Below are 20,950 nucleotides of genomic sequence, written 5' to 3' on the forward strand. Positions count from 1 at the left end.
TTAAACTGAGGCTACTTAAGTTTCAGGTTTGCTGCTACGGGAAGGTTAACAAGCGTTTTAGTAACTTATGGTAATAGCTTATTCCCTATATGGGAAATTCGCTAAAAGATTGTTGCATATTTTTATCATATTTTGTTTGATTTAATTTATAATTGAATTACAACATGTAAATTAAATATAGTTATTTGTTATTTCCATAAGAGAATTTATGTAATCTTAAATGAAAGAATGCAACAAGAGTCGTTAATATTTTATTTGCTGATACAGTAACACAATCTTGTGTTGGACAGTTTGATTAAAACTGTTTTATAAATAGATTTTCCCTTATCTTCTAAATAACCATCTCCATGGTCTATTTGATGATGTGATAAAGTCTCCAACATTCAGTTTAATTGCTGTATAGTATTCTTTCCTCTCTGTAACGGCCACTGTTATTTCTCTTTCATAGTATTCATTATTCTCGAGCATAAATTTCGTTTTATATCCAGTTGAGGTTTTTGATGATTTAATCTGTAAGCCACTGCAAGAGGACACTCTAAAACTTTCCAAAACTAAGCCAGTGTCGTCAATGAGTGAAGCTATTACGATTGTATCTATGTTACCATTAATATCATGGCAATAGGCATTACATTGTATCCTATCATTAGATAAGAGTCCCCATAATATTCCCACTTTCAGAGTCTTAGTTTGAGGGCTTCTTTTTAAGTGATGGTACATTTTCATGTTTTCAAAGTATCTCATGTCAAAATAGTTATCTCCACTTGGCAAAATATTTACTGAAAATTAATATTTCATAGTTATATGTAGTATAAAACTGTAAGACACATAATATTATAAGCTATGTACGTTGTTGAAAGTGAATGCCTTTTATCAGAAGGTAGTTAAAGAAAATCATTTTGAAATACAGCATGTTTTTTTTACGCAAGCCAAATATTAAAAGTGATGTTTGATAACAAAATCAAATGATATGCATTTTTGCATGCACATCTATCTCAAGGTTGAGGGATATTGTAAACTAGCTGTGTGCCCGTTCTACGTTCGGGAATCTTGTAGTCAGTTGAAACCTTAAGTCATAAGTAAGTCATAAGTCATTTATTTTCAGAATAGGTTCAATTTGTTACAATTATACATCTCAGTGGTCAATGAGAACTAAATTAATAACATTTAATAAATAAGATAGACAGTAGATAAAAAATAAAGATATAATCAGCCAGACATAAATTCGATAAAACTGTACCGTTCTTTTTTTACAAGGTATGATTTCATTTTTTTTTCGACTAAACATTCCTTTATACTGGTTGGAAGACGGTTAAACATCTGTATACCCGCTGTAAAAGTTTCTCTTTCAGACAGGGACCGGCGGATTAGTGGAAGAAGAAGATCTGAGCCATGTCTTGTGGGATACCTATGTCAATCTCCGACAGCAGGAAGAGACCCAATTTTATTCTTGATAAAAAGGACAACTTTAAAAACATATAGGGAATAAAGTGTGAGTATGTTAAGATTTTGAAAAATTCCGCTACAAGAGTGCGAGGATGGGAGACCAGATAAAATACGAACGGCTCGTTTCTGTTCCGATATGTTGTCTGCATGTGTGGAACATCCCCAAACCTCTATACCATATGATATAACAGGCTGAAAGCATCCATGGTAAACATTGATCAGGTCCCTCAGATCAAGCAAAGAAACCGATGTTCTCAAGGCAAGATTCTCATTATATTCAGATCAACAGATGGATTAATATTGAGTGCGCTGTTTTCCAGATATTCTTGCAAACCTATTATAAGTTAACTCTCAACATTCGAAAACACAATATCTGATAGTTACTTGGCGTGCTATAATCAGTATAAAAAAGCATGCTTTGTCAGGTAACTGTAAGAAAACATATTAGTTTGTTTTGTCAACAGTCTCTAACAGTACTTGAAATTGAGATTACGTTTAGAAAAAAAACCCTTTATACAACCCATAAGGAATTAGAAATAAAATTATTAACTCTTTGATCGTACACAGTGTATTTGTATTGTCTTTAGGTTGATGTTTAATTTTTTGTTGACATATTTAGGAATTTGTACCAGGGCTACGATTATAAGTAAGAGCTAGTAAAAAACATATTCCACGTGATTCCCACTAAATAATTATCACGCGCAGTACATTGTTATAAAGGTAAATCAGGATTAGCACACGCTCAAAAATAAATCCATGTAGGGATTATTAATTAACCTGCTTATCAACGAGGAGTTAAATAATTCTGTTAATAATAACTATGTAATCGATTTAATAAATAAATGGGTACTGATATCTCACCTCCCTTTGATTTCTCAAGGGGTGTGCCTGGGGGGAGTGCCTTCCTGGAGCACATTTTGTTTACCCTGTACACTGCAAATCTGTCCAGATGTGTGAGGCACTGCAACGTGCATTCATATGCTGATGATTGCCAGTTGCATTTCTCGTACGAGGTTCATGCCAATGAGCAAGCTTTTGCGAGTGAACTCTGATCTGGAGAGAATAAGTGAATGGTCATGCAAACATGGTTTGCAATTGAACGCTTACAAATGCACTGTTCTTCATATTGCTCCACCCACTACCCAAGCTACCAGGAAACCCATTAATGGTGAGAGATACCGTCAAGACGTTGGGTATGATACTTGACAGAGGCCTCACATTTCGGACCACATTACTTATGTTTCCCAGGTGGCTTTGGGAAGGCTGCGTGGTCTGTACGGGTACAAAAACATCCTACCAGAGACAGCCAAGCTGCAGGTGGTACAGTCACTAGTGTTGTCAGTGCTGCATTACTGTTTTCCTGCATACGGCAACGGCATCTCAAGGGAAGAGATGCCCCGTTTGCAAAAAGTGCAGAGCTCCGCCGTTCGTTTCATCATCGTTCATCGGTATCCGTAAACGTGAGTGGGTATTCTCTTTCAGTACTTCAAGTACTTGGTGGAAAGGCTTGTGGCACGTGGGGAGATGACCCAACGCGAGACCCGGCACAACACCTTGCTCCACTTTAAAAAAAAGCGCCTGGAAGTGAGTAGGAAAGGGTTTTCCTACTTTTGCCCAAATATCTAAAATGATCTTCCCTTAGACCTAAAACAGCTGAGGGTCCTGGCTTTTATACGTGAGTGGGTATTCCCTTTCCGGGAAAATGCGGGGGTTACTGTCAATGGATGCCGTGTGCAGGGCACATACTTGTAGCCTCATCCACCGAGTCTTGGTTCAGCAAGAGCCTACTTGGTAAGTAATACTTTGTGTAGTAATAGTAGTAAGTAAGTTGTAATAAGTAAGTACTTGGTGGAGAGGCTTGTGGCACGGGGGAGGTGACCCAACGCGAGACCCGGCACAACACCTTGCTCCACTTTAAAAAAAATGTACCTGGAAGTGGGTAGGAAAGGGCTTTCCTACGTTGGCCCAAAGATTTAAAATGATCTTCTCTTGGACCTAAAACAGCTGGGGGTCCTGGCTCTTAAAAGAAACTTAGAAAATGTATTTACAGTATACAATAGTGGTATTATTTCTATGTTATCACACGATGTCTTTTATTATAATAGTGTTGTATTTTTAGTTAGTATTTGACCTGAGTTACTCTGTAAAACAGTTAAATTGTACTGAGAGACGCTCGGAAATAAAGGAATTTTTATTTATTTATCTATTTATTCAGACAATAGTTAGGATATTATCCAAAACCTTTTATAGGAATATTAGGAAACGCAATTTTTTTTTTAAATAAGAAAACAGTAACACGATATTGTACAATTAGATTATAATAACTATAGATAGCCCTTCACTCACCTATACCAAAGGCTGGGTTGTCAACCAACGGGGATCTCAGTACCTAAACAAAAACATATATTATGTACCATACAACATATAATTATATAACTTTATGAGAACTCCTTTTAAATCGGAACAGAAATTGTCACTATCACTTGCCCTAGTTGTTTAACATATTTTCTGCAAAACAAGTAGTGAGCTTATTGGTGTTTGTATAAATTTTGGTAATTGTGCCTACAAAACCTAAGTATATCGTGTTTATAAATTATTTTATCATCTGTACCAAGGACGTGATGATTATGGACGTGATATTTTAGGTTAAATTTAGAGCAAGATTAGTGCTATTGGTTCAGAACGTTCTTTTTCTGTAAGTTAGCACTTTTATATCCTACTAATATTATAAATGTGAAAGTATTTATGTTTGTGTGTAACTCTGAAGTTCCACCACGTGAATACTACTGGACTGATTGAGCTGAGAGTTGAAGAGATATTTGATATTAGAGTTTGCATGTTATTCTTATATGAGTATTCATATTTCAAATTAATTAAAGAATTTTGCCAGCTGTTTCAATTGATCAAAACGGTTCTATGATATTTAATAGCATAAAAAATTTACGGGATATTCCAATAGGTGCAGCACTATTATTTTTTCCATTGATGACAACAGGTAAAAAGTAAGCAGCAACAAAAAATTAGAAGTGTCAGAGTAGGATTGTTTACAGTTATGTTTATGTCTTAAATTTAATAAATTATTTGTGGTATTTTGCAAATGTTTGATAATTAAATTTTTCTATTGTTTAGGGGCAGTGGTAGAACATTATGGCTATGGTAGATGTGTCATACTATAGCATACAGTAGATAACAAAATATAAAAAATTCTCAAACCACGTCCCCCTTTGCAAACGCAACGCACGAGTATAACTGCAATATGAATTTTTTATACGCCAACCCCGTACGAAGTACAGTTGCCGAAATAGATGCACAATAAATAGGCGTATTATACTTCATAACTGTTTGGTCATACCAGCCACATTTGAATGACTATATATGACACAAGTGTCATAAATGCAAGGTGTAATCAAAATCGTTCGTCACCCGGAAACAATGTCGTAGGCCTTCACTTCTTCATTAGAAGGCTAAATAAGTTGATTTTAGCAGAAAATATTCAATACCAGATCACATACAGTATTCCAACCTCACAGTATACATTAATTAAAATTTGAAGTCTTCATAGCTAATTTAACGATCGCTGAAACAGAACGTTTGAAAGTGCATTGATCATTGGTGTGTATCACGCTTCCTAAGTAAAAAGAAATTCAGTACGCATATGTGACATTAAACTCACTTGTTCCAAACCTTCCGGACATTCAACATATTTTAGTTCTGATCGATTTACTAGAGCATAGGTCTTTTTCTTTTGTTCAACATATGTTCTTTTCTTACATTTCAACTGTCCATCTTTGATGTGCCATGCATACGTTATGGTAGTTTCAGTGGCTTTCACTATAATTTCAGGACAGTATAGTCTTCTAATAGAAGTACATGCATCTTTTTTAAAATCATACAAGAATCCAGCCATACTCCACCGACTTTGTAGATGTCAGCTTTTACAATGTCCTTATTGTCCTCATCGTTTACTGGCTCCTTATTGTATTTTCCACATACTATGAGAATATCGCCCTCTACACCTTGGTGGTTGTCGCTAGGATACTCTGTCTCTTCGGCGTTCAGCACCTCCGAAGTGAATACGATTTGTGTTCCCGTTCCTTGCTCTAGCCACCAGTCTTGTAAAACTGAAATACAATGCGAATTTGAAAACAACATAAAACACTAATAGGTACAGCATTACTACATCCAAAGGGCATTTCATTTCATTTTTTCTATAAGTTCTATAAGTATTCTGTTCTATAAGTCCAAAAAATTTAAATTATCATTTTTAAACAAACTATTTATCGTCGTTAAAACATGTATACGTTAAGCATGTTCTTGACTAGACTAATACAGTACCATTACGACTAGGGTAGTAAATCCTACCTCATACAATTTTGCTAAAAGTAGAGAGACAACATTTTTATTTTAATAAATTGTATCAGCCAATTAATGAATAATATTTTAATCTATATCTATAAAAGAGGAAGTATGTATGTATGTATGTATGTATATGCCCAATGGACTCCGAAACCGCTTAACATATTGTACTTTCATGCATTATTAGGCATTATTCAAGGATGGTTTGTTTGAAGTTTGGTGCATTTCCGCCAAAAGGGCTCCGCCCCAGATGGTTTTAAAAGGTCACATGTCAGACTTTTGGAACTGTAATGAAAATTAGACCAATTCGTATATACCGTGGCAAAAATGTGGTTCGGATTCTACTATAAACTGTAGGTCCCTTCGTTGCCATTAGCTGTATGGGCTATTAATTAACAGCTGTGTCTAAGGAATAAGTCGGCCTTAGTTACTAACAAGACTACAAGATCGCGTCACTTATCCTACACTCATCTCCATTCATCCTTGGCTTAAAATACCTACTTTGTATGGTCACCATTTCATTGAAAAAGTATGAAGTAAAAGTATAAAAGTACAAATAAATATGGTTTAAAAGCATATGTTTACTATCACTAACTTTTTTGTTGGATTGAATAATCACAACATTCTGTATTAGTCATGATTTGAAACACTCTTAACATAAATTATTAAGTGAACAATAATCGTGCGTGCTGTCTCAGTTATTCAAATGTCTCCCAATTTGTCACTAACCCACTACATTTCTTTCATTAAAAGAAATAACTTTAATAATAATAATGCAAAGCTTAAATCCACCCAAGCTGTGCAACGGAACCAGACTGACGATTTAAAAAATGACAACAAACTTGATCGAAGCAACAATCATCAGTGGTAAGTTTAAAGGAGAAACAGTCTTAACCCTAAGAATACCGATGTTTTCATCCGAATTACCCTTTGAATTCGAGTGACTGCAATTTACTTTGCGTCTTGCTTTCGCAATCACCATTATAAGACACAAGGGCAATCCCTGACTATCGCCGGTTTACATTTAGTAAAATACATTAAGTTCGTGCTTTTCTCACGGACAGCTGTATGTTGCGTGCTCATGTGGTGATAGATACGCCTAAAAACTTATATATTTATACACCTAATGAAAAAAATAAAAACATTTTTATCCAAAGGCATTTAAGTAAAATAAATATTCTACTTTTTTTTAATACATATTTATTAATGATCGTAAAGAAAAATTACCATTTAAAATAATAGTTTTTTGCGCAGCAACGATCATGCTATACTTTCAAAACTACATATTTTGACTGTCTATGATCAATATATACCAGAATGTGTGTTAAAAATCAACTACACAATTTGGAAATTAGAAAAAATATCCATTCATATGACACTAGAAATAAGAATGTTATAAATTTATAAAAACATAATCTCAACTTCTTTGAAAAAAATTAAACCTTTATGGGATCAAAATATTTAATTCATTTTCTTACGAAATTAAAAAGTAAAATAAACCAAAATAATTTAAAAACTAGTTAAGAATCATCCGTTGCAAAAGAGTTATTATTCATTTGAAGAGTTTTTTTTTATGTAAAAACGACTAAATAAATAATGTTGAGGTGGTCTGATGGAAAAAATAAACGATGAAACTGTATGCGATTTCTACTTTTCTGCAAAGTGAAATAAAAACGCATAAAAATAAGTTATAGTATGACATTGGCATTTGACACTGTTCATGTATGTACATACAATATGAATAGAAATTTTGTTTTTGATTTTGATTTTGACCGCGCGCCGGGTAACTACTAGTATCTATATGTAAATTGAAAATGCTACGAACTACAATAAAAATAATATCCTACCTTGACCATCTTTTATAGCAGCGACTTCAGCATTACGTTCCCAATTTAATACCTACAACATAAGCATAATGTTAAATTGTATATAGTACTTTATGGGTTTAAAATGTAGACATTTTATAAATTACTAAAACATGTCAATCAAATCAAATCAAAATCGTGTTTATTTCAGAAAGTAAAATATTGTATTAAAATACTTCGCCACTAACAATTTTATAGTTATGTAATAATAGCTATATATATGTAATAATATACTGACATACTGTAGTGATTTAATATGAAATGCCTCTCACATAGGCTACTGACCGTGCGTGCGAGATTTTCGCTATCAGGAATTAAATATTAGAAATTGAAAAAATAGATATTTATGGAACATGACTTGACAGTTAATTGATCTATATCTATATTTATAAAAAAGGAAGTATGTATGTATCAAGTATACTCTTTGCCTTTTATATATATAGATACACTACATTGCAGAATTTACTGGTAAATGACTAATCCAAATGTAATATTGCTTACTGGCTTGAGAAATCACGATCAGCTTTATTGATGTAAACAAAAATCTGCAGTAAATGTCTTCTAATGCTATTCTTATGTAGACAATTTTTATGTTTATATCAAATTTAGTGTTAGCATTTTGGAAATTTAACTATTTTTCCCGCCGTCACGGGGTCGAGACCTTTAATTTGAGCCCTCTCCCGCCATTCTAAGTCTTCCCAGTCGACCACCATTTTGACGCAAAGAATCGGCTTACGTAATAAATATATATTATTTATTGTTGTAAATTAAATTACAAGATGGAGTTATGAATATATTAAAACATCTTACTCATATATTTGAATCACAATAAAACTGACGAATTGATGTACTAAAAAAAAAAATAAAACTAGCTTACCAGAAAATAAATAGATACTAGCAAAAGATTCTTCATGTTTTCATTTCACTGGAATCTATCGAATCCACAAGCTAACTGAGCTTACAAGGTCGATCTCGGCCGTTTTCAAACACACCTGGTCATTAAATGATCAGCCATGTTGGTTATGTATGTTGTGCAAGTGGTGGAGAATATCCAATGAAACTACAGTATTATTTTCTTATAAACTTTAGAACATTATTCTTATGATGAATATTTTCACATAAAAAAGCTTCATTATCACAAATAATACATTCCGTGAAATGTACTATTTTGTATGTCTAATGTCTATTTTTTTTAATTTTCTACAAATGTTCATTGCTCAAAACATGCTACATTAGAAACCATAACCAAACATCTGGATGCATGTCTTATATCTTGTATCCTAAAGGACTACTAAGCATCGATGCTATAATTCACTACGTCTATGCTACTGACCTTTTTTATTAAGAGAGGAAATTATATAAATCAACATAATGACGTTTATTTTTAAGTACTTTCTTTTAAATTGATTACAACAGTATTTGTACACTTTTTCAATATAAAACCCTTTTTTTGTTTGGTATTCATTCAGATATTTCTACTCCACTGGAGCAGTTCCGCTTAGTTAGACTTCATACGTGTCTTGTCAGTTAAAAAAAGATCGTGAAATAATATAACCGTCATAGCAAACCTGCAGAATGAGCGAATTTTAATCTATCTAATTGGATTTTTTACTCAAATATTTATATTTAATAGTGTGATATTAACTCTAACTTCATGGACATGAAACTCTAAATCACTGTTATAACTTTCATCCAGGTTTTCTAGATAATTCCGCGATAAGCAATCAGCAATGTGCATTTCCGCACCAGGCAAATATTGAGATTCCAGGTTATATCTCAACAATTTCAACAACATCCTCTGCATTCTAACTGAAACCTCGTGTAGTGGTTTCTTCATTATTCCGATAAGAGGTTTATGGTCCGTGTAATATATTTATATAAGTAATATAACAGTTTTTACTATTTAATAATTTACAAGGCTATGTTGGCAATATTTAAATATGTACGTTGAACTGTAACCGTTTGTATTTCCCACTACCAGTTAATAATATTTGAATAAACGAATGCTATTGGACGATCGGGTCACGCCACTTCCCCAACCCATGAGTCCATGTTAACCGACACCTCTACACCTCAGTTATAGCCAGCTTCCATCCTGAGTAACTCCGGCCCGTTCGGTCGTTAGCAGTTTTACAGTGTTAAACCGTAGTGCTTATTAACTTCCCGATTCCCGTAGTGTAAGACGTCAGGGTGACGTAGTGACTTAGTTACAGTGTATAAGGATAGCACCGTGTCAACGAAGGTACGTCAGGGTGACGACACTTCAGTCCGTTTGAACAATTGTGTGCTTCCCATAAATGTAGTAATGAAATTTCTCAACAGCATATACTATTGCCAGTAATTCCTTCTCTTTTTGAGAATAGCGTTTGTGTATTTCCGTCATGCTCCGAGATGCATAAGAAATTACTTTACCTTCTGAAAGAAGTACACTTCCGAGACCACACTTGGATGCATCTGTTTGGATTGTAACTGATTTATTAGGATCGAAATGAGCCAAAATGGGAGCTTTCGTAAGAAGCAAGTTTATTTTTTCAAAAGCCAAGCCGTGATCATGAGTCCAGTTCCAGGTGGAGTCTTTTTTCACTAACTCCCTCATCGGTGCTGAGATATTAGCAAGGTTGGTTAAAAATTTAATGAAGTATTGAACAAGTCCAAGGTAGGTTTGCAGCTGTTTAACATTTTTAGAGTGTTTCATCTCAGTTATGGTATTGATCCTCTGATCATTTATATTAATGCCTTTTGCACTAACAAAGCCTAGAATCTTTATCGATGACTGCCTGAATTGAAATTTACTTTCATTGAATGTTATACTATTTTGTACAGCTCTTTCCAGCACTTTAGCCAGTGTTTTGTCATGAATTTCTTGGGTGGGGGGCTGTTATGTACAAATGATCAATGTAGATTTTTAAATTCTCGATATCAGCAAATATTTCATTGTTTTTTCGCTGGAATAATTCACTAGCAGGGGATAAACCCATTGGACATCTGACGAACCTGTAACGACCAAAAGGAGTTCCAAAGGCAAACAGATCTGAAGACTCTTTAGAAATCCTGATAAAAAATGATTCTTTCAAATCTAAAGCAGAAAAATACTTCTTAATAATTAAATAAACTATGCCAGAAACTATAACCTCCTTTCATACATTTAATATTTAGTTTGTCAACATCCAAAAAGTTATTTAAGTTATCGGTTGCACCCTCAAATTGTACTCTACATTTGAAGTTCGTTTGTTGAAAATATGGCCAATTATGACACAAACCTATTTTGAAATTTAAACAAGTCACAGTATCGGTGTATCGTCCTTTCAGGAAGTTTTAAAAATCTTGTTTTTTCCTCCCTCACGAATTGACATATCAATAAAATGTTTGATTCGTGTTAAAAAAATATTCTTTGGCAATTTATATGATCCGTTAAATATTTTTACTTACGCTTAAAACATTTTTTCGTAAAGTAGTTTTTTTAAATATTTTTTTATCTATTGAATAACATTTAAATCTAAATTTAGTTTATTTAGTAATATAGTTGATAATTTTTTTATCAAGCCAGTCCGTTAGTCTAAATAGGATTGAAGTGTTTACATAAAAAGTAAAAACGCTAAAATATAAGTCTGGAAATAATTTAAACCATAGCTTATTATAAAAAGAATTGACTTCCCGCAAACTTTTAAACAGTAATTTAATAATATTTATTCTGATAGCCCCTCGACTACGTATATATGACTTTTAGGCTTACCTTCGCCAGTAGTCCTAATTACGCAAACGACACATATGCATTGCAACGAAACATATGTCAGCTGTAAATAATTATTGAAATGTATTAGTAGCGAGCCTAAAATACCAACGGTTATCGTATACCGTAACTGTACTTCGCTGATATTAATATTGTGGCAAAATTAGTAAAATGTAATGGTGATATGAAAAAGTCAAATATGACCATTTCAAACATACAACTTGTTATCAAACTTTTATTTGTAATTTTTTACACAACCCATACAAGAGTACAGCTGAAAAAACGTGTAAGACAACATTTATAATTTGTCGTAGGAACTGGTTAACAAAATTTGGGTTTGCACTTACGACTGCTCAGGTGGCGTCAAATATAATCTTCTTCTTTAATATTCCTCATTGGATGATCTTTTTTTTCAAAATCTCTTATGCTATTTTGAAACATAATATTGGCCTGACCTATATCTATACAATATACATAAATGACAATACCTTGAAGACGTAGGATCCCGCATAACAACCAAGGATATAAAATTGATTGATTAAAGGATACCAACTACAACTGTGGACGAAAAGGAAGAAACTTCTGAAGAGAAATGCTTATGGATAACCGGTTTAAGACATGTCAATCGGATCAAACTTGTAAAAATTACAATGTGGCTCCTAACAAACAACCATAGGACTAAGGGGTTTTAGAGAAGTTCCCTTATAGGGATGAGATATTACAGTTTGCCCTAGGGTAAGAACTGGACTCGGGATCGATTTAAAATTTCGTGATAAGGTCCCCTGAGGCCAAAATACTTGTTCAAATTCACATTTTCATATAATGTGTGTCTGTTACCACGATTACTCGAGCAAATATTTTCCGATTTTAATGAAATTTGGCATATACGTTTAAACAAAAGTTTATTTGAACAAGTTCACGACCCATGATCGAACTATGGGAACGGGGTTTTTATCCTTATCAACCCCCCCCCCCCCCCCCGGTATCCCTTATTAACCCGTTTCCCCTTGGGCTTGGGTTAATGGGGTGAAAATTGATTTATTTTTTATTTTTTGTGTAAAAACATACAATTTTACATAACCATTTTGTAGAGCTTAAAAAAACCGTATTATATGCTAAGTGGTCAAGAGAAAAACTGTAAATTTAAAATGTCTATGTTATTCTTATGAATAAATTAAGTTAACTGTTGTAGTTTGCTTATTATTGACCATATGTTGATCAAATTTATAAAATGTATTAATTTCATACTAAAATATTAATACTACACTAAAAACACTTTATTACCTTCCTTGTAGCAGCAAACCTATGTACTAAATTTTTTAAATGGGTATTAATAGTCAAAGGTTTAAGTCAGTATAACATTTTATAGTAGGTATTTGAGTAAAAATCGATTTAGGAAGATGGGAATTCGGTTTGTTTGCAGGATTGCTGTAGTGGGGCTGTTTTATGTACATGTTGTTAAGGTGATTAATTAATTAATTTAATTTAGGAACGTGTGGATATTTTGGGCTTTATAATAATCTTTATATTTTTTTCTTATAAATATAATAAATAACGGGAGTAAATCAGAACTTTGAATTATTTTTTAGTGCTATTGAAGTAGACAATTATTTCCAAATTTATTTATCCTGAAAACTGTATGAGCATTGAATTTAAATAAAATATAATGTACTCCCTACAAAATTAAAGGTATCGACAGGTTGGGGAAATGTAATGAATTACAAAGGGCTGAAGGTGGGAAAATTTATATTCTCGAATGTTACCAGTTTGGTAGAGTGAGAATGAGAGACGACATACGAGCAGCTAATTTATTGATTCTTGACATTCTGAAAGGCATTTTTTCGGGCGTCACTGCTCCATAAGGCCCCTTTTAAACTCGGCGTGTTCGACGGCCCTGTAAGTGCATTGAGTTAAATGGGTGCTTTTATATTCTGCGGCCGCCGCATTCCGCTGCGGCTGGCTAGAAGCACGACGGCGCACCTACGAGCAGCAGAAACGTGCGGAGGTGCATGGCGTTATATGTAAGCTTTTATACTTTGCGGCGTGGCGCAGTGGCGCTTTCTGTTGCCGGTGTGGTATGTGATTTTGTTTTTCTCTTCTGAGCATCAGTTTGCAGGTTTTGTGTATGTTATATGACGGATCCTTGTACGGATTGACGGATTGAAGTACATATAGAAGTTCCTAAGTTGGTAGCCCTGATACCCCCACTGATGCCATAGCCGCCGCACAAACATACGGCACCCGCCGTCGAACGCGGTGACGTGCGGCGCGCCACAGGAGCCTATTTGAAATATGCTGATCCAAAATGCAGTATTTATATTGAAGGCACTGCTCCAAAAATAAGTTTCAGAGTAATTATGCCTTTAGGCACACCGACTGGACACATAATAAGATTACAGCTGGTTTAAGATTTTAATAAATTGAACTTTGCATGCTACTGGCTATGTTTTAGTCCCATAGTAACTTTTAGAGCACCTTTTAATGAAATGTTTATCATATTATTGATTTTAAATTGACGTAATATAATTAATGTTGAACACATTAATTTTATACGTCTAACTCAGATAACTAAATAAAATTAAAAATATTCAAACATTTATTTACAATGACAATATTTACATAGCTGCATTTTTATCTTTTTCAAATCATTTAGACAAATAATTTGGGTTTATTTCAGCTTCTGTCATGCAGTTCTACAAAATAGCCTTCTGTGTTGACTAGTGTTATAGCCAGACTTCTTGACATTGTAAATGTCCATATCCGTAGTCACTCTGAACCTACGCAGTATATGGACAAGTATTATGTTGACTAGGTGATCCGAGTAGGTCTTTCCTACAACATACACAAGTTTTAGGCTCATATAGCTTAAATCACTTTGAGAATAGAATAAGAATGACGGTACTTAAAACTGGTCTATGTAAAGGCTTTTTCATGTGAGTATTACTTGAATGAAATTGTTTTTTTTTTTGGGGGGGGGAAATCCAAAGGTGGTCACAGTAGTGTTGTCAGACTGCTTTATTTTCAAAATGTTCATAAAATTAAAAAAGTTGCCTATAATTTTGTCAAATAATTGTTTATTTCTCAGAGAAAACGTCAACACAAAGTTAAAAACGAAAAATTGTCTAAAACTGTATTAGTAGGTTTCGCTTTACATAAGTTTCAAATGGTCTCACCAAATATACATATACAGGTGTATCACAATTTTTAGGAATGAATAGATGCTTCAGTTTTATTATAATGTAGCTAAAGATAAAAACACTCTTTTAAAATACGTTTAGGCTTCTTATCTAAATATATAAAAGGCAAAGCCCTCACTGACTGACTCACTCACTCACTCACTCACTCATCACTAATTCTCCCACTTCCCATTTACCTAGGATGCTGAAATTCGGTACACTGATTCTTTCGGCATTAAATAGGAAAACTAAGTAGTTTTTATTCTGATCGGGCTTTCGGGCTCCGCCCCAGTGGCTCTGGATTTTCCCATGTTAACCTTATGAGTACTCATATTTAAATGGAATTAATGAATCTTAACAGCTGTTTCACTTAAACAAGTTGGTTCTGTTCTATGATGTTCAATAGCATTAAAGTTAAAAGGATTACCAACAGGGTGCAGCACTGTTATTTTTTTAAATTTATGACTACAGCCAATTTGCAACCAAAAGGTGAGTGAGCGTAGCGAACGAACTTCAACCTGGAAGCGAGTTAGCGTAGCGAACGAGCTAACCTGAAGGCAAGTGAGAGAACGAACGAACTTCAACCAGGACGTGATTGAGCCATGCGAACGAGCTCACTTGTGAAGTTAAACGGGGCAAAGCCCGCGGGTACAGCTAGTAACGTTATAATTTTAAATAATAAACGCTTTTCCTGAATTTTTGCCGTAATATTTCTATAAAAAAGCTTGTTTTTTAGTTAAAACAGATACAGAATACTGTGAGGACCAAGGCTTTACTACATCTGGTGGCTTTACCCCTCGTGGTTCTATCTCTGGGGGCTTTACGCCCGATGGCTTTACACCTGATGGCTTTACACCTGGTGGATTCACCCTTGATGGCTTTACACCTAGAGGCCTTACCCCTTGTTGCTTTACACCTAGCTTTACGTCAGGTGGCTTTACCCCTACCTTCACCTCAGGTAGCTTTACCCCTAGTTTTACCCCTAGCTTTACACCTAGCTTTACCCCTGGTGGATGTACCCCTGGCCTTACCTCTGATGGCTATACCTCTGGTGGCTTTACCTCGGGTGGCTTTACGCCTGGTGGCTTTACACCTGGTGGCTTTACAGCTGGTGGCTTTACACCTGGTGGCTTTACCCCTAGCTCTCATTTAAATAAATGATAGTAACTAAAAAATACCCCAAATATTGATTAGCTAAAAATAAAATATTTTATATTTTTCATCTTTGTAAACTTTTACTTTCTACTCCATTTTCCAAAGCAGGACTAAATTACAACACGAGGAATTAATTTGCACGTATTATGCTATGGTTATTAGGTGTTTACTTATTGTAAATATAATAAATAACCAGTTTTGACATTCTGCCACGAAGGCAACTAATTTAAAAGTATGAGATGTAGGGCTTAGGTAGTTTTTTTTTTATTTGTAGGACAAAAAAGAAGAGTCTAAAGTGCTTACCAATACACATTCTGCTGCCGGAACTAAAGGGGATGAATGCATCGCGACTGGTAGGGGTGGTGTTGCCGACAGAGAAACGGTCAGGGTCAAACTGGTCCGGGTTCGGATAAATATTAGGGTCCTTCAATGGTCCAATTAGACATACAACCACAGAGTTTCCAGCAGGGATAGTGCAGTTGCCTGAAAAAAGTGTGATAACTTCTAATTCTTTTAGAGTGAAAAATTCCATAGTAGTTATCGTTGCAATCTCAACTAATCATAATAGCCTATGTTATATAAATTTGAACGTTGACATCCACTCCACTTGATGCAGAACTAACATAATAGAAACTTACACTTAAGAGCGACAGTAGTACTGCGAACTGGTTGAAAACAGTACAATACCTGTATGCTGCAACATTTTAGATACAGGCATTTACTTCTGCTTTTGGTTAACCATTTCTTGTATTTTAATAGAATTTAAATGTCGAAGTCTAATGGATGTTTGAGTTATCTAAGGCTTTGTCTAAGCACCGTAAATTGTAGGATTCTACAACGTCTGGTGTATGCACAACTCATGAGTTTACTTTTTTGTTGCAGAGCTAAAATAGAGAATTACTCCAGTGGAAGTTGGCGATAAGCGTAATTCATTTGTAAGCTTCGCTTCAACTTAGGTATTTAATATGCTTCTTTATCCAAATTGTGTGTGCCTACAGATTTTTATACTGATTTTCATATTTTAATAAGATGGGACGAATACAAAATAAATATTGAATAGTTAACTCTTTGAAAATGTATACAGTTTATAAGTTTGGGTCCAAGAACTGTCCTATTTAAAAAAAAACTTCATTCAAGGATGATTTAGATAACATGATCCAATTAAACATTTCTGTAGTTTCCTTTTAAAATATTAGCAATAAGCTTCATGAAATGTTCAGAAAAAAAAACTCATGATTACTGTACCTGGATCTTTTCGGCAATTTGTATCATAACTTAAAGCCTTTAATATATTGTTAAATAACATTTCTTTATTGATTTACATTGATTCAAAGTGCTTAGTATAGTAAGGTACAGTAAAACACCTGGTTGGGCTTAAAACATTTCAAAAGAAGGGGAATACTAATTTTTGAATTATAAATATCGTACTCAGTTTGACATTCTGTGTGGCTTCTCTAAGGACGTAAGGTATTATAACTGCCCATCGCAGAGTTTCCTTGTACGATTGGTCAAGGTATGTCATTGACTGAAGATGTTCTTTTGTGACGTTATCCGTGGGTCCTACTGTGAGGCGGATATCTTCAAACACCCGATCCTGTAAAAATAATGGTTATTAAATAATGTGGTTGAACTGTGTTAATGTAAACTTTAAGGATGTGATTAACAAGATTGTTTGTGAAACGCATTCTCTTGGATACATATTTAAAAAATTACTTAGTAAAATGTAATCTTGTCTTACATTTCACAACAAACTTACATTTCACATAGAAAATATAAACCGTAAATTTGAAGATAACAAAATTAACATACCAATGTGAATGCTTGTCAAATTTTTGTAAACAATTTTACCATACTACCTTTAAACATAAGTTCTCTAGTAGAATTTGTCATAATTTTAACATAGTTTATATGTTAGACATTTCACAATGTTATATACACAATCACTCATCAATACTACTCTTTATTAAAGTACTACCTGTATATCCTGACGTTTTCCAAGGAGCTGAAGACATGTTGCTACCGTGAGTCCAAGGGTATCGGTGCCCAATAAATACAGTCTCATTAGAATCAATGTCGGATGAATGAGGAATATTTACCTTATTGTGGAATATGTGACTGTTTCTAATGCTAAATTAGAGGGTAAGTCCGTAGCGAGACGGATTGTTCGAGAAAGTGATATCAAAGGTGTTTCCAAATTGTTCACACCCTGATGTCTCCATATAAAATCCATCAGTGCAGTCCATTCCTGTGCTGCACTGGCTCATCTCTTGCTATGGTTGATATATTCCAAACACAGTCCCATGTGAACGAAAAGAATCCAGGACTTTTCGAGGCCACTAACCACTTTTTGAATTACAAAAATTTACAAAAATGATTTCGTCATTCCAGTGACGTATGTTGTCTATTATATGTATGCATATGTATGTAAATAAGTATGATAATCAGAGAACGTTGGTAGAAAAAGTTTAACTTTTATATATTTACGTCGTTCTGAAATCACGTGGTCCCTTTGATACCTGCTTCGAGCGGGAAGGATGGGATAGCCCTTAATAACTCACTTATTATTAATTTTAATAATATTTTAGTACAGTATTATTATAATAACACTAGGATTAACTTTGTCTCTAAATACTTAATTAACTAAAAGAGTTTTTGCGAACCATTGAAATAGTTCATGTGTGGCCTTTTCCGCCTTGCTGCATGGTATAATTCTGGCTGAGGTCCAAATTTGATTTGCGAGTAGATAAAATTAAATAATTGCTATTGTTGATTAAAATCTTGGGTTCATAATCCTGTGTAGAAGGATCAACGCATCGTCAAGGCCAGAGGAACCACTTCAACAAATTAGAACTATTTTCTTGTTAACCTGACTAAACTTATTCGTACAAAACAGTTTTTCGTTAGTTTTGTTCCAGTTTTATGCCAATAGAGAATAAAATGAGGGAATTGGAATTGCAGTTTTTTCTTGAGGATGGGCTTTTCTTATGATCGAAGGAAAAAGTAAACACTGTACGGATATTTTCTTACATTTGTATTTTCCTAATTTTCTTCCGCTCTATGCTGTCTCTAATGAGCCTCCATTTGTTCCATGAATACTCTACTACTCAATAGTTTCTAAAGACAAATCTGTAGTACAAATTGAAAACTGATAATAGTATATCTGTCAAACAAGTGGAACTGATATGCCTTTATTTCTTTGGCTGCTATTATTATGAATAAAAAATAACACCAGCAAAAGACCTAGTTTTCGAGAATATTCTTCCTCTTTCATCATATAACAAAGTTATTAAAATTGTACTAAGTTTGCTTATTTTTTTAACTGTTCACAAAAACATCAGATCCTGAAGCTAACTTCAGTAGATTACATTTTATTATAATATCCTGTGTATTCAGTTCATTGCCATCAGAAAAACAAACACTAACCTCAGAAAGGATCTTACTTTTATCAGTTTGCAATGGTGTTTAAAGATTTCATTTTTTTCCTTTTTTTTACATTCAATCGTTTTCGTACTAATTATTATGAAGCAGAATGCACAAAATTATAATTTTCGTATTGTATTTATGAGCAAAACTTGAGTATTGAATTGGATTTATTGATGTGGGCCTTCTTAATCAAATAACGCAGAGATATGACAAGATTAAGAAATACTTGAATAATTAACCTGCTCGAATTCAACCTGCTTCATTCATTAGGTAAATTTTAATTTAAAATTCACACATAATTAACTGTCGTATTAGTATTGTATCTGCAACTGTTTTAATTTCTGTTGTTCAGTAATAAACTAGTGGTCAACCGTCTCTCACAAAAGCTGTGAAACGTTATAAAATAGTATTGTTACTACGTAGCTCCTGAGAAAAGAGAAATCTTAACGTTTTTAATTCAACAATCTTGTCTAAAGCTGTTACAATGATACCACACTTTTACTATGTAACACCTGAGAGAAAATTTGAAAAACAAAAGATCAACGTGAATGAAAATAGTCTTATCTACAGCAGTTACCAGTTTAATCCACACTTTTACAGCCTTCTCAGCAGAGATCTGAAGTAAACCTCTACAAATAAAAGCCCGCCTCTAAGGACCAAGGAGAGAGACAAAGCACAAAGAGAGGAGACAAAAGATCCTTTAGTGTTTCAACAAAGAGAAAAAGAAATTAAACCGTCTCTCTGTCTTTGACCATGCGTCTTTCATTTCGCCGGCTTAAATTACCTGAACATATTGCTCAACATCAATTTAATTCTTCTTAGTTCTAAAACAAGATTTAATTTAAAGTCTTTAGTATGCTGTAAATTGAATTGAACATCCTATGAGTTAAATTGTTGGTTTATTAATTTCTGTTCATTTGTGTACAATATTGTTAGCTAGATATAAGGCCTTTACAACTGATATACACAATGATGAAACTGATATGAATTTAATTTACTTAACTTAAATAGGTTTTACCTGCGACTGATTTTTAAACTAGCACAGTAAATACTGTTTTCACTTAACAGGATTTTTTACTTACTAAATGGCATTATTTTGTTACTTTGCAGTACAAGTTGGTACCCATAAGGTTCAAGGATTAGGAGAAAAAAAGTAAAATTATAATGCTTGTAATAACATCAACTTATCAGCTGTTTACGTCAATTAAATTTATCATACAAATGAGTAAGTGGTTGGGACAATGAGTCGTTGCATCCCAATCAGTGGCAATGAGAGGTTATAAACTGAAACATAACCTCTCTTAGACGTTATGAGTAGTGATTGTTGAAATAGTGTACGCTTTCAGGTTACGCGATCGCTCCGTAAACTGCTATAGACTAACTGGTTGCCCTCCAAACAAGCCTTGGTAGTACGACTACAGCTGTTTCGTGCTGTCAAAAGTTGAGCATTTTTTTAAATCACGAACGTCTTGCTAATAGTCCACAATTTAGAGTTCGTATGGAAATTTAAGTAAGATGGAGAATGCATTCAACCGTTTAAACACTCGAGAAGGACTCACCTTTAACCGGCGCTGCGTCTCGGGCCCAATCAGCGTCTGTTCGACCATGTATTAAAAAAATTCATTTAAAAATGTAAATGTATTTGAAATTTCAAAAATACGTCAAATAACACGTGTAATAAATATATTTACACTTATACTTTTTACTCTCAAGACGGTAAATACATATACAGGATGGTATGTGGTGATCGATTTCGATTGGACACTCCAATCATCATCAGACATTCGAGTGTCCAATTGAAA

At 33.9% G+C, this 20,950-nt stretch overlaps 2 protein-coding genes across 4 annotated transcripts; both read right to left on the reverse strand.

Annotated features, from left to right (window-relative positions):
* Positions 1 to 235: 235 nt before the first annotated feature.
* LOC128987291 (uncharacterized) lies at positions 236 to 8,624 on the reverse strand. 3 transcript variants are annotated; one of them, XM_054408060.1, is made up of 6 exons: positions 8,542 to 8,624; positions 7,647 to 7,698; positions 5,460 to 5,564; positions 5,117 to 5,319; positions 3,790 to 3,832; positions 236 to 776 (listed from the first exon to the last, which is right to left on the reverse strand). In XM_054408060.1, exons 1-6 carry the CDS (start codon positions 8,575 to 8,577, stop codon positions 325 to 327), a joined length of 891 nt encoding a protein of 296 aa, XP_054264035.1. In that variant the 5' UTR covers positions 8,578 to 8,624; the 3' UTR covers positions 236 to 324. The 3 variants fall into 3 exon arrangements, with proteins under 3 accessions (XP_054264035.1, XP_054264034.1, XP_054264036.1); XM_054408059.1 differs by having other exon boundaries at positions 5,117 to 5,274; positions 5,358 to 5,564; XM_054408061.1 differs by lacking the exon at positions 5,117 to 5,319 and having other exon boundaries at positions 5,353 to 5,564.
* A 5,453-nt stretch (positions 8,625 to 14,077) lies between these two features.
* LOC128984923 (probable cytochrome P450 6w1) lies at positions 14,078 to 20,755 on the reverse strand. Its single transcript, XM_054404292.1, has 4 exons — positions 20,708 to 20,755; positions 17,154 to 17,319; positions 16,029 to 16,208; positions 14,078 to 14,226 (listed from the first exon to the last, which is right to left on the reverse strand). Exons 1-4 carry the CDS (start codon positions 20,753 to 20,755, stop codon positions 14,078 to 14,080), a joined length of 543 nt encoding a protein of 180 aa, XP_054260267.1.
* Positions 20,756 to 20,950: the final 195 nt, after the last annotated feature.

The sequence above is a fragment of the Macrosteles quadrilineatus genome, unplaced genomic scaffold, assembly GCF_028750875.1.
Source record: "Macrosteles quadrilineatus isolate MER2022 unplaced genomic scaffold, UCM_ALF_1.0 Scaffold_2__2_contigs__length_208266976, whole genome shotgun sequence".
In the NCBI taxonomy this organism is placed as follows: domain Eukaryota; kingdom Metazoa; phylum Arthropoda; class Insecta; order Hemiptera; family Cicadellidae; genus Macrosteles; species Macrosteles quadrilineatus.

What these genes read in the sequence shown, in the direction of transcription:
- LOC128987291 (XM_054408059.1), bottom strand. Translation starts at nt 8,577, where the DNA reads ATGAAGAATCTTTTGCTAGTATCTATTTATTTTCTG. An exon ending in TAGTATCTATTTATTTTCTG is followed by an intron (nt 7,699 to 8,541) that starts GTAAGCTAGTTT and finishes CTTATGTTGTAG; the next exon opens with GTATTAAATTGGGAACGTAA. An exon ending in CAACCCAGCCTTTGGTATAG is followed by an intron (nt 777 to 3,789) that starts GTGAGTGAAGGG and finishes ATTAATTTTCAG; the next exon opens with TAAATATTTTGCCAAGTGGA.
- LOC128984923 (XM_054404292.1), bottom strand. Translation starts at nt 20,755, where the DNA reads ATGGTCGAACAGACGCTGATTGGGCCCGAGACGCAGCGCCGGTTAAAG. An exon ending in CACACAGAATGTCAAACTGA is followed by an intron (nt 16,209 to 17,153) that starts GTACGATATTTA and finishes CACTTTTTTCAG; the next exon opens with GCAACTGCACTATCCCTGCT. An exon ending in CGGCAGCAGAATGTGTATTG is followed by an intron (nt 14,227 to 16,028) that starts GTAAGCACTTTA and finishes TGTATGTTGTAG; the next exon opens with GAAAGACCTACTCGGATCAC.